Raw genomic sequence first — 14,451 nt, 5'->3', positions numbered from 1 at the left:
TTTAATGAGACAAACCACAGTGAGAGAGAATGTTAGCAATGATGAGTATGACCGGGGCTGTTGTTTTCCGCAATGATTGTTTGCCTGGTATTAGAACTGAATCCCTTATGTTTAAGACACAAACTTCACTATTGGACATTTATAACATTTGTTTACTGCTCTGTTAAACTTGTAACATAGAGTATAAAGCCATTTAAGTTGGACTATAACCAGGGCCTTGCCTATATCCAACAGCTTCGGCTATTGCTTCTCTAGGAGAATAGAACCCTGCTCTTCTCCCAGGGTTCAAATTCAACCTGTGCCCCCTGATCTTTGAACTTTGACATCGGAGTCTCTGTCATAACTGGGTTTCTTCTGACCAGACCTGAACTTTGAAGAATCTGGCCCCGGTTGTTACAGACAGGAATGACTCCTGGCCCCGGTTGTTACAGTCAGGAAAGACTCCTGGCCCCGGTTGTTACAGTCAGGAATGACTCCTGGCCCCGGTTATTACAGTCAGGATAGACTCCTGGCCCCGGTTATTACAGTCAGGAAAGACTCCTGCCCTGGTTATTACAGTCAGGAAAGACTCCTGGCCCCGGTTATTACAGTTAGGAAAGACTCCTGGCCCCAGTTATTAGAGTCAGGAAAGACTCCCTGGTTATTAGGAAAGACTCCTGCCCTGGTTATTAGAGTCAGGAAAGACTCCTGCCCCGGTTATTACAGTCAGGAATGACTCCTGGCCCCGGTTATTACAGTCAGGAAAGACTCCTGGCCCCGGTTATTACAGTCAGGAAAGACTGTTGGTTATTAGAGTCAGGAAAGACTGCTGACCCTGGTTATTACAGTCAGGATAGACTCCTGGCCCCGGTTATTAGAATCAGGATAGACTCCTGGCCCTGGTTATTACAGTCAGGAAAGACTCCTGACCCTGGTTATTACAGTCAGGAAAGACTCCTGACCCTGGTTATTACATTCAGGAAAGACTCCTGGCCCTGGTTATTACAGTCAGGATAGACTCCTGGCCCCAGTTATTACAGTCAGGAAAGACTCCTGGCCCCAGTTATTAGAGTCAGGAAAGACTCCTGCCCTGGTTATTAGAGTCAGGAAAGACTCCTGGCCTTGATTATTACAGTCAGGATAGACTCCTGGCCCCGGTTATTAGAGTCAGGAAAGACTCCTGGCCCTGGTTATTAGCCTCAGGAAATACTCCTGGCCCTGGTTATTACAGTCAGGAAAGACTCCTGACCCTGGTTATTAGCGTCAGGAATGACTCCTGGCCCCGGTTATTACAGTCAGGAATGACTCCTGGCCCCGGTTATTACAGTCAGGAAAGACTCCTGGCCCCGGTTATTACAGTCAGGAAAGACTGTTGGTTATTAGAGTCAGGAAAGACTGCTGACCCTGGTTATTACAGTCAGGATAGACTCCTGGCCCCGGTTATTAGAGTCAGGAAAGACTCCTGGCCCTGGTTATTACAGTCAGGAAAGACTCCTGACCCTGGTTATTACAGTCAGGAAAGACTCCTGGCCCTGGTTATTACAGTCAGGATAGACTCCTGGCCCGGTTATTAGAGTCAGGAAAGACTCCTGGCCTCGGTTATTAGAGTCAGGAAAGACTCCTGACCCTGGTTATTAGCGTCAGGAATGACTCCTGGCCCCGGTTATTACAGTCAGGAAAGACTCCTGCCCCTGGTTATTACAGTCAGGATAGACTCCTGGCCCCGGTTATTAGAGTCAGGAAAGACTCCTGGCCCTGGTTATTACAGTCAGGAAAGAATCCTGACCCTGGTTATTAGCATCAGGAATGACTCCTGGCCCCGGTTATTAGAGTCAGGAAACACTCCCGGACCCGGATATTAGTCGGGAATTACTCCTGTTCCTACTCATATCAGGGTCATGTCCATTAGGCACCAAAAGGAAACCGTCTGAAACAGAGTGAAATGGGGAGGTACTATTGAAATTTGTTGTTTTCTGTTGCGTGGTCTAATGGATAGTTGGGACATGAACCAGATGTTTCCCTGACATCAACAGGGGCGTTTGATCCCAACATTCCAGAGGAGGGTCCGTCGGCGCCCCCTCCTGGCTGGCTGGACTGTGTGACAGGGTACGATGAGCCCAAAGGGGGAGGTGAGAGACACACACACATACACACACACATACACACTGAACTGTGACGAAGTACGAAAGGAGGGGATGAGTCTCAGTCAGTTTGTCTCCTCCTTTTTCAGCTCATTCAGCTGTCTGTGTGACTCACTTTAGAACACTACATTGTCATTTAGAACACTACACTGTCATTTAGAACACTAATTTAGAACACTACACTGTCATTTAGAACACTACACTGTCATTTAGAACACTACGCTGTCATTTAGAACACTACTTTAGAACGCTACACTGTCATTTAGAACACTACACTGTCATTTAGAGCACTACACTGTCCTTTAGAACACTACTCTGTCCTTTAGAACACTACTTTAGAACACTACTTTAGAACACCACACTGTCATTTAGAACACTACACTGTCCTTTAGAACACTACTTTAGAACACTACACTGTCATTTAGAACACTACACTATCATTTAGAACACTACACTGTCATTTAGAACACTACGCTGTCCTTTAGAACACCACGCTGTCCTTTAGAACACCACGCTGTCCTTTAGAACACGACGCTGTCCTTTAGAACACGACGCTGTCCTTTAGAACACGACGCTGTCCTTTAGAACACTACGCTGTCCTTTAGAACACTACGCTGTCCTTTAGAACACTACTTTAGAACACGATGCTGTCCTTTAGAACACTACGCGGTCCTTTAGAACACTACGCTGTCCTTTAGAACACTACTTTAGAACACGACGCTGTCCTTTAGAACATGACGCTGTCCTTTAGAACACTATGCTGTCCTTTAGAACACTACGCTGTCATTTAGAACACTACGCTGTCCTTTAGAACATGACGCTGTCCTTTAGAACACTATGCTATCCTTTAGAACACCACGCTGTCCTTTAGAACACTACGCTGTCCTTTAGAACACCACGCTGTCCTTTAGAACACCACGCTGTCCTTTAGAACACCACGCTGTCCTTTAGAACACTACGCTGTCCTTTAGAACACTACGCTGTCCTTTAGAACACTACGCTGTCATTTAGAACACAACGCTGTCCTTTACACGACGCTGTCCTTTAGAACACTACGCTGAACACGACGCTGTCCTTTAGAACACTACGCTGTCCTTTAGAACACCACGCTGTCATTTAGAACACTTTGTCATTTAGAACACTACGCTGTCATTTAGAACACTACGCTGTCCTTTAGAACACTACGCTGTCCTTTAGAACACGACGCTGTCCTTTAGAACACGACGCTGTCATTTAGAACACTACGCTGTCCTTTAGAACACCACGCTGTCCTTTAGAACACCACGCTGTCCTTTAGAACACCACGCTGTCCTTTAGAACACTACGCTGTCCTTTAGAACACTACGCTGTCCTTTAGAACACTAGCTGTCATTTAGAACACAACGCTGTCCTTTAGAACACGACGCTGTCCTTTAGAACACTACGCTATCCTTTAGAACACGACGCTGTCCTTTAGAACACTACGCTGTCCTTTAGAACACCACGCTGTCATTTAGAACACCACTCTGTCATTTAGAACACTACGCTGTCATTTAGAACACTACGCTGTCCTTTAGAACACTACGCTGTCCTTTAGAACACGACGCTGTCCTTTAGAACACGACGCTGTCATTTAGAACACTACGCTGTCCTTTAGAACACTACGCTGTCCTTTAGAACACGACGCTGTCATTTAGAACACGACGCTGTCCTTTAGAACACCACGCTGTCCTTTAGAACACTACGCTGTCCTTTAGAACACGACGCTGTCCTTTAGAACACTACGCTGTCCTTTAGAACACTGCGCTGTCCTTTAGAACACGACTCTGTCCTTTAGAACACTACGCTGTCCTTTAGAACACGACGCTGTCATTTAGAACTCTACACTTTCCTTTAGAATACTACACTGAATGTGATCGAAACTGTCTGAAATGGCACCCTATTCCCTACATAGTGCACTACAATTTACCAGATGTCTATGTGGCACTGGCCAAAAGTAATGCACTGTGTTGGGAATAGTGTGCCATTTCTGAAGCAGGCAAGGTGATTGACTTGGCTGTAGATTCTAGTGTTTAACCCATCTGTGTTGAAGTTTAATTACCAAAATAACTTAATGATTGCCTTCATATGAATGACTGAAATGCTTGTATTTCCCTCAGACACAGGAGACCAGCTGTACCCTCCTCCTCCTGCCTACAACCCTCAACCTGAGAATGACAGGAATGCATCCGTCCCTAACGTCAGGTGAGACTAGATACAGTACTGTGCTATTTAATATAGAAGTATTTTCTATGTTTATTGGATAAAGAGAATTCTGACAGAGCAGAGGGCTGGATTTGAAACCATGCTGTGAGCTGTACATCGTACATGTGCTCCAGAGTCAGCAGCTGAAGACCGTTAGACCACTCACACTACAGTACTACTACACCCCACACTACAGTACTACTACACCTCACACTACAGTACTACTACACCCCACACTACAGTACTACTACACCTCACACTACAGTTCTACTACACCCCACCCCACACTACAGTACTACTACACCCCACACTACAGTACTACTACACCTGACACTACAGTACTACTACACTCAGACTACAGTACTACTACACCCCAGACTACAGTACTACTACACCCCCAGACTACAGTACTACTACACCCCCAGACTACAGTACTACTACACCCCCAGACTACAGTACTACTACACCTCAGACTACAGTACTACTACACCTCACACTACAGTACTACTACACCCCCAGACTACAGTACTACTACACCCCAGACTACAGTACTACTACACCCCCAGACTACAGTACCACTACACCCCAGACTACAGTACTACTACACCTCCAGACTACAGTACTACTACACCCCCAGACTACAGTACTACTACACCCCACACTAGACTACTACACACCAGACTACAGTACTAGTACACCCCAGACTACAGTACTACTACCCCCCAGACTACAGTACTACTACACCCCCAGACTACAGTACTACTACACCCCACACTACAGTACTACTACACACCAGACTACAGTACTACAGTACAGTACTACTACACCCCCAGACTACAGTACTACTACACCCCCAGACTACAGTACTACTACACCAAGACTACAGTACTAATACACCCCCAGACTACAGTACTACTACACTACTAATACACCCCAGATTACAGTACTAATACACCCCCAGACTACACTACTACTACACCCCAGACTACAGTACTACTACACCTCACACTACAGTACTACTACACCCCACACTACAGTACTACTACACCTCACACTACAGTTCTACTACACCCCACCCCACTACAGTACTACTACACCCCACACTACAGTACTACTACACCTGACACTACAGTACTACTACCTCAGACTACAGTACTACTACACCCCAGACTACAGTACTACTACACCCCCAGACTACAGTACTACTACACCCCCAGACTACAGTACTACTACACCCCCAGACTACAGTACTACTACACCTTAGACTACAGTACTACTACACCTCACACTACAGTACTACTACACCCCCAGACTACAGTACCACTACCCCCAGACTACAGTACTACTACAGTACCACTACACCCCAGACTACAGTACTACTACACCTCCAGACTACAGTACTACTACACCCCCAGACTACAGTACTACTACACCCCACACTACAGACTACACACACCAGACTACTACTAGTACACCCCAGACTACAGTACTACTACACCCCCAGACTACAGTACTACTACACCCCAGACTACAGTACTACTACACCCCACTACAGTACTACAGTACTACTACTAGTACCCCCAGACTACAGTACTACTACACCCCCAGACTACAGTACTACTACACCCCCAGACTACAGTACTACTACACCAAGACTACAGTACTAATACACCCCCAGACTACAGTACTACTACACTACTAATACCCCCCAGACAGTACTAATACACCCCCAGACTACACTACTACTACCCCCAGACTACAGTACTACTACACCCCCAGACTACAGTACTACTACACCTCAGACTACAGTACTACTACACCCCTAGACTACAGTACTACTACACCCCACACTACAGTACTACTACCCCAGACTACAGTACTACTACACCCCCAGACTACAGTACCACTACACCCCCAGACTACAGTACCACTACACCCCCAGACTACAGTACTACTACACCCCAGACTACAGTACTACTACACCCCCAGACTACAGTACTACTACACCCCCAGACTACAGTACTACTACCCCCAGACTACAGTACTACTACCCCCAGACTACAGTAATACACCCCCAGACTACAGTACTACTACACCCCCAGACTACAGTACTACTACACCCCAGACTACAGTACTACTACACCCCAGACTACAGTACTACTACACCAAGACTACAGTACTAATACACCCCCAGACTACAGTACTACTACACTACTACTACACCCCAGATTACAGTACTAATACACACCCAGACTACACTACTACTACACCCCAGACTACACTACTACTACACCTCAGACTACAGTACTACTACACCCCCAGACTACAGTACTACTACATCCCCAGACTACAGTACTACACCCCCAGACTACAGTACTACTACACCCCCAGACTACAGTACTATACTGCTACTACACTCCAGACTACCTTGATAAACATTAGCAAAAAATACTGTATTAAGTAAATAATACAAATATTGAGTTATTGTATGCAAACTATTTGGGGAAATTATTTTATTCTAATACTCAGAGAAAGAGATTTTCTGTTTTCAGTACTTCGCCACCCTCCCCTTTCGAGCATAACGTCACATCCTTTTTCTAAAATGTTTTACGAGATTGGAGAACACGTTGGGAGGGATCGTAGCCCATTCCTCCATACAGAATCTTTCCAGATCCTTGATGTCCTTCGACATCAACAGGTTTGCAATGGGATTGAAGTCCGGAGACTAAGATGGCCATTGCAAAATGTTAATTTCGTGGTCAATTAACCATTTCTTTGTGGATTTTGATGTGTGTTCGCGGTTATGGTTTTGCTGGAAGATCCACTTGCAGCCAAGTTTCAGCCTCCTGGCAGAGGCAACCAAGTTTCAGCCTCCTGGCAGAGGCAACCAAGTTTCAGCCTCCTGGCAGAGGCAACCAAGTTTCAGCCTCCTGGCAGAGGCAACCAAGTTTCAGCCTCCTGGCAGAGGCAACCAAGTTTCGTCCTAAAATGTCCTGGTATGTTGACCTTAACAAGGGCCACAGGACCAGTGGAAGCAAAATAGGCCAGTAACATCAAAGATCCACCACCATATTTTACAGTAAGGATGAGGTTATTTTCTAAATATGCATCCTACTTTCGACGCCAAACCCACCACTGGTGTGCTTGGCCACAGAGCTCTATTATAGTGTCATATAGTGTCATCTATTATAGTGTCATCTATTATTGTGTCATATATTATTGTATCTGACCATGGCAATCCAAGAGCTAATGTTGTTTAGCAAACTCCAGGCATTTACAGTAGATTGCGAAAGTATTCACCCCCCTTGGCATTTTTTCTATTTTGTTGCATTTCAACCTGTAATTTTAAATAGATTTTTATTTGGCTCTCGTGTAATGAACATACACAAAATAGTCCAAATTAGTGAAGTGAAATGGAAAAAAAATACTTGTTTCAAAAAACTACGAACAAAAAAAACGGAGAAGTGGTGTGTGCATTTTGTATTCACCCCCTTTGCTATGAAGCACCTAAATAAGATCTGGTACAACCAATTACCTTCAGAAGTTAAATAATTAGTTAAATAAAGTCCACCTGTGTGCAATCTAAGTATCACATGATCTCTCACATGATCTCAGTATATGTTCTGAAAGACCCCAGAGTCTGCAACACCACTAAGCAACGGGCACCACCAAGCAAGCGGCACCATGAAGACCAAGGAGCTCTCCAAACAGGTCCGGAACAAAGTTGTGGAGAAGTACCGATCAGGGTTGGGTTAAGAATAAAATCATAAACTTTGAACATCCCACAGAGCACCATTAAATCCATTATTAAAAAATGGAATGAATATGTCACCACAACAAACCTGCCAAGAGAAGGCCGCCCACCAAATCTCACGGAACAGGTGAGGGCATTAAAACTTCTTGATGCATCCATCCCGTTAGCGGGATCATTTTCATCAACATCCGCTGAATTGCAGAGCGCCAAATTCAAATTAAATTACTAAAATATTTAATTTTCATGAAATCTCAAGTGCAGTATAGCAAAACACAGCTTAGCTTGTTGTTAATCCACCTGGCGTGTCAGATTTCAATAAAGCTTTTCGGCGAAAGCATACCAAGTGTTTATGTAAGGACATCTCTCTCAGTAGACAAAACATTACAATCACCTAGCAGCCAAGTAGATTGGTCACGAAAGTCAGAAAAACATTAATAGGAATCGCTTACCTTTGATGATCTTCGGATGTTTGCACTCACGTGACTCCCAGTTACACAATAAATGTTCCTTTTGTTCCATAAAGATTATTTTTTATATCCAAAATACCTCCATTTGGTTGGCACGTTATGTTCAGAAATTCACAGGCTCGAGCGGTCACGACCGGGCAGACAAAAATTCCAAATAGTATCCGTAAAGTTCGTAGAAACATGTCAAACATTTTTTATAATCAAACCTCAGGTTGTTTTTACAATATATAATCGATAATATTTCAACCGGACTGTAGCTTCTTCAATAGGAGAGAGAGAGAAAATGTCTGCTCCAAGCTATTGCGTATGCAAAACGCTGCTGGCACCCAGCCATCCAATGACGCTATGTGATCTTTCTCGCTCATTTTTCAAAATAAAAGCCTGAAACTATTTCTAAAGACTGTTCACAACATGTGGAAGCCATAGGAAAAGGAATCTGGTTGATATCCCTTTAAATGGAGCGAAGGCAGGCAATGGAACAGAGAGCTTTCAGGAAAAACAGCACTTCTGGGTTGGATTTTCCTCAGGTTTTCGCCTGCCATATCAGTTCTGTTATACTCACAGACAATATTTTGACAGTTTTGGAAACGTTGGAGGGCTTTCTATCCTAATCTGAAAATTATATGCATATTCTAGATTCTGGGCCTGAGAAATAGGCAGTTTCATTTGTTTACGTTTTTCATCCAAACATCAAAATACTGCACCCTACACTCAACAGTTTCAGAGAGGCAACAAAGAGACCAAAGATAACCCTGAAGGAGCAGCAAAGCTCCACAGCGGAGATTGGAGTATCTGTCCATAGGACCACTTTAAGCCGTACACTCCACAGAGCTGGGCTTTATGGAAGAGTGGCCAGAAAAAAAGCCATTGTTAAAGAAAAAAATAAGAGGGCATGTGGGAGACTCCTCAAACATACGGAAGGAGGTACTCTGGTTAGATGAGACTAAAATTTTGCTTTTTGGCCATCAAGGAAAACACTATGTCTGGCGCAAACTCAACACCTCACCCCGAGAACACCATCCCCACAGTGAAGCATGGTGGTGGCAGCATCATGCCGTGGGTATGTTTTTCATCGGCAGGGACTGGCAAACTGGTAAGAATTAAAGGAATGATGGATGGTGCTAAATACTGTGAAATTCTTGCGGGAAACCTAGAGATTTGAGACTGGGACGGAGGTTCACCTTCCAGCAGGTCAATGACCCTATGCTGCTAAAGCAACACACAACTGTTTTAAGGGGAAACATTTAAATGTCTTGGAATGGCCTAGTCAAAGCCCAGACATCAATCCAATTGAGAATCTGTGCTATGACTTAAAGATCGCTGTACACCAGCGGAACCCATCCAACTTGAAGGAGCTGTAGCAGTTGCCTTGAAGAATGGGCAAAAATCCCAGTGGCTAGATGTGCCAAGCTTATAGAGACATACCCCAAGAGACTTGCAGCTGTAATTGAAGCAAAAGTTGGGTCTACAAAGTATTGACTTTGGGGGGGGGTGAATAGTTATGCAAGTGTTTTTTTTTTGGTATTATTTCTTGTTTGTTTCACAAGGAAAATCATTTGGATCTTCAAAGTGGTAGGCATGTTGTGTAAATCAATTTTAATTCCAGGTTGTAAGGCAACAAAATAGGAAAAATGCCAAGGGGGGTGAATACTTTCGCAATCTACCGTATGTTGGAGAGGCTTCAATTAAAGAACACCCTCTGTGTTCTGTTAGACAGGTAACTCTTTATCCACAATATAGCAGGGGGTGTAAAGTCATACCACATACATTTTTCCAGCAGCAGATTATGATCGATAATGTCAAAAGCCACATGGAAGTCTAACAAAACAGCCCCCAAAATATTTTTATTGTCTCAGTCTGATCTGATTATTCTGACCAATGACTAGTCATCTTTTATTTGCATATGTATCCTCCTACTGTGAAGAGGGAAGCGGGGTAGGCTCAAGAGCCTAAACAATCCTATCCGCCAATCAGGGTTGTGTATGTAAATATAGAAACATTTGTAACAACACGCCCACACGATCAGACTGAGCATTTCAATGGCAAGAGGCGGTCCAGGGAAATAAACACACAGAGTGATTTATTAGACACACAGTGATGATTTATAGTAATATACATTTAGAAAGACTGCATGGGGGCTTTAAGCTGAGATACATTTTTAAAAAAAAGTAGAATTCCAGTACAATGTTCTTGGCTTTGATTTATTATGAGGGGTGCCAATAATTTTCCCCCATATCTTTTTTTAGAAAGAAAAATATTACTTGTTAATAAAAATCTATTTATTTGAGCAATAGTATAATATATATACTTTTTCATTTGTTTGAGCATACAATATATCTCCTTATTTGTATTATTTATTTTATACAGTTTTTTCTTCTCATCTTTATCAAGGGTGCCAATACTTTTGGACCTCACAGTATGTATTCTACAGGGTACCTCAAGTGTCAGAGAGTGTGGCTAGGGAAGCTCTCCTGAAGTTTGTGGGCTCCAAATGGTCCAAAAGCAGCAAGCCTGCCAGAAACCTGACCTTCAAGGAGTTACAACCTATCACAATGTATCGGGTAAGTCTGCTAACTAGCCCTTCATACTAGACCTCTCGTTAGTATTATCTCGTATGAAACCTCTTGTTGGTAGTGTCTCTTATGAAACCTCTTGTTGGTAGTGTCTCTTATGAAACCTCTTGTTGGTCTCTTATGAAACCTCTTGTTGGTAATATCTCTTATGAAACCTCTTGTTGGTAGTGTCTCTAATGAAACCTCTAGTTGGTAGTATCTCTTATGAAACCTCTTGTTGGTATTATCTCTAATGATACCTCTAGTTGGTAGTATCTCTTATGAAATCTCTAGTTGGCAGTGTCTCTTATGAAACCTCTAGTTGGTATTATCTCTAATGATACCTCTAGTTGGTAGTATCTCATGAAATCTCTAGTTGGTAGTGTCTCTTATGAAACTTCTTGTTGGCAGTATCTCTTATGAAACCTCTTGTTGGCAGTATCTCTTATGAAACCTCTTGTTGGCAGTATCGTTTGGAGACATATACTGAGTCCAGATCCAGTGCCTGGGAGATGGAGCCATTTACTGGTAATTTCATACTGTCTCAGGACAGCTTTTTGTCTGTTTCAAATAACTAGACAAGGTGTTTTGTCAGAAACGGACATATTTGCTGTCAGTTACAAAATACACACATATCTGAGAAGTTCCAGTTTGTACCCATACAGTACCCATATGGCACAACAACGCATGACAACGGAGTTGGCTTAACTAGAAAACACACACAGATGTGCAACTAGGCGAGGTATCCCATGGCGTTTCTTCCTCCGATCTCTCAGGCCAGGTGGTAGACGGACCTCAGTACGGGATGAGCCCTCCTCCGTGGGACGTCCCGGTGCAACAGCCGCAGAGATACATCGATGTGATCCTGAAAGTGCGTGTCCCTCACTCCTCCTTTGTAAAGGTATGTCTACGTTAATACCTCCTGAAAGGAAAGAGTGTTACGTCCTTCACGTCAACTCTGCTTTTCAGTAAACACATCAACTCTGCTTTTCAGTAAACACGTCAACTCTTCTTTTTAGTAAATATATCAACTCTGCTTTTCAGTAAAATATATATCATCTCTGCTTTTCAGGAAAATATACATCATCTCTGCTTTTCAGTAAAATATACATAATCTCTGCTTTTCAGTAAAATATACATCATCTCTGCTTTTCAGTAAAATATACATCATCTCTGCTTTTCAGTAATTTAGCCATTTTTCCGAGTCCAAAATTCTGTTGTAAAGGTTGTGTGTGACACGTGTGTGTGTGTCTGTGTTATACATGTGTGTGTGCGTGCGTGTGTGTATGTGTGTGTGCGTGCATGTGTGTGCGTGCATGTGTGCATGTGTGCACCCGTGTGCATGTGTGTGCGTGCGTGCGTGTGCGTGTGTGCGCCCGTGTGTGTGTGTGTGTCTGTGTGTGTGTGCGTGCGTGTGTGTTCCGCTCCTCACCACTGCTGTGGTTGTTTCAGACGTGCCACCGGTGCCATGGCTGTGGTAGGACGCGCTGCACACACTGTGCAGGGAGGGGAAATGTAAGTAGCAACTCCTCCCTCCTTATTTACATCCCCTCTCTCTCGCTTCTCTTTAGACATTTTAGTCTAGGAGGCCCAGGAGTTGTTTTCCTGAGCATCGCGACCTGACCAGCAAGTTATAGGGGTGGTTTTCCGTACATAAATTAAAGCCTATCCCGACTTAAAAAGCCTTTTCAATGCAGATTCTCTCTATGTCCGAGAATCACCCCGTATGTTATAACTACCAGGGTGCAGAGTTGTTTTTTGGGTCCGGACATGTTGCCAGGGAAACCTCTTGGCCCTGTTTTCAGAGGTATTAATAGACTGTCCCCTGTTTCAGAGGCGGTGTCCGTTCTGCCACGGACATGGTCGCAGGACAACAGGACATGGACGTAACAACAGGGCCGGAAACAACAGATGTTCCAGCTGCCAAGGGAGGGGGAGGAAGAGGTGCAGGACACCTACATTTACAGTATATTTTACATTGAGCAGAAGCTCTCATCCAGAGCGACTTACAGTTAGTGCATTCATCTTAAGATACTAGGTGAAAACAGCCATATATCACATTCATATTAAGTACATTTCTCTTCAATAGACTGGCTCTATGTAGTCCGTGCTAGTTCCACCATTGCCAGGACAAGAGAAGAGCTTCCTCATCACAATGCTATACTCACAATCTCTCTGTTCATGATATCAAAAACTAGTTAAGATAATGTCTTAAGATAATGTCTAGTCGCAACGAGGCATTTTCCTGGACATTTAATGTAATTTTATTTCATGTTTAGTGAAAGGGGCGGCAGGGTAGCTTAGTGGTTAGAGCGTTGGACTAGTAACCGGAAGGTTGCAAGTTCAAACCCCGAGCTGACAGGGTACAAATCTGTTGTTTTGCCCCTGAACAGGCAGTTAACCCACTGTTCCTAGGCCATCATTGAAAATAAGAATTTGTTCTTAACTGACTTGCCTAGTAAAAATAAATCAAATACATTTTTTTTAAAGGACAGCACCAGTATATGAGCTGCAAATTGCATTGTATCAATAATGATTAAGTGATTTATTTAGTGATTGACTGATTATATCCACGAGTTTCGATGATTAAAACTCTCCTTTGTTCCAGTTTTCTCCTCCAGATGTACCTTCTGTTGATTGGTTGGCTAATTGATTTATTAATGTCTCTTTCATTCATTTATGTTCTGCCATGGACATCATTTATTCATTTGTTGATTGATTGATTGGCTAATTGATTGATTGATGTTTCTCCTCTAGATGCACGTTCTGCCATGGACACGGACACAAGACCTGCCCCACCTGTCAGGGCAACAGAAACCTGATGCACTTCATTCAGCTCACCATCACATGGTACTGAACTGGGCCCGGTTTCCCCGATGGAACCTAAGCCTACAAGTGTTTTTAACAATGTGTCGATCCTTTAAACGGCCCGAAGGTGTCACAATGTGTCGGTCCTTTAAACGGCCCGAAGGTGTCACAATGTGTCGGTCCTTTAAACGGCCCGAAGGTGTCACAATGTGTCGGTCCTTTAACGGCCCGAAGATGTCACAATGTGTCGGTCCTTTAACGGCCCGAAGGTGTCACAATGTGTCGGTCCTTTAACGGCCCGAAGATGTCACAATGTGTCGGTCCTTTAACGGCCCGAAGGTGTCACAATGTGTCGGTCCTTTAACGGCCCGAAGGTGTCACAATGTGTCGGTCCTTTAACGGCCCGAAGGTGTCACAATGTGTCGGTCCTTTAACGGCCCGAAGATGTCACAGTGCGTCGGTCCTTTAACAGACCGAAGATGTCACAGTGCGTCGGTCCTTTAACAGACCGAAGATGTCACAGTGCG

At 43.9% G+C, this 14,451-nt stretch overlaps 1 protein-coding gene across 3 annotated transcripts in view; it reads left to right on the top strand.

The window, feature by feature from the left end:
* The window catches only part of ssuh2.1 (ssu-2 homolog, tandem duplicate 1), a 33,937-nt gene that overhangs the window by 14,581 nt on the left and 4,905 nt on the right, over positions 1–14,451 (top strand). For all 3 annotated transcript variants that reach the window (XM_042329789.1, XM_042329788.1, XM_042329786.1), the window contains exons 2-9: positions 2,013–2,108; positions 4,259–4,343; positions 10,996–11,125; positions 11,584–11,644; positions 11,893–12,017; positions 12,569–12,631; positions 12,951–13,060; positions 13,874–13,966. In XM_042329789.1, coding sequence (XP_042185723.1) covers positions 2,013–2,108; positions 4,259–4,343; positions 10,996–11,125; positions 11,584–11,644; positions 11,893–12,017; positions 12,569–12,631; positions 12,951–13,060; positions 13,874–13,966 — 763 coding nt within the window. The remainder of the gene's footprint in view (positions 1–2,012; positions 2,109–4,258; positions 4,344–10,995; positions 11,126–11,583; positions 11,645–11,892; positions 12,018–12,568; positions 12,632–12,950; positions 13,061–13,873; positions 13,967–14,451) is intronic.

This window comes from Oncorhynchus tshawytscha, linkage group LG02 (genome assembly GCF_018296145.1).
Source record: "Oncorhynchus tshawytscha isolate Ot180627B linkage group LG02, Otsh_v2.0, whole genome shotgun sequence".
Classification (NCBI taxonomy): domain Eukaryota; kingdom Metazoa; phylum Chordata; class Actinopteri; order Salmoniformes; family Salmonidae; genus Oncorhynchus; species Oncorhynchus tshawytscha.
The sequence above is the reverse complement of the archived record's forward strand: the minus strand, read 5'-3'. Positions and strand labels throughout refer to the sequence as shown.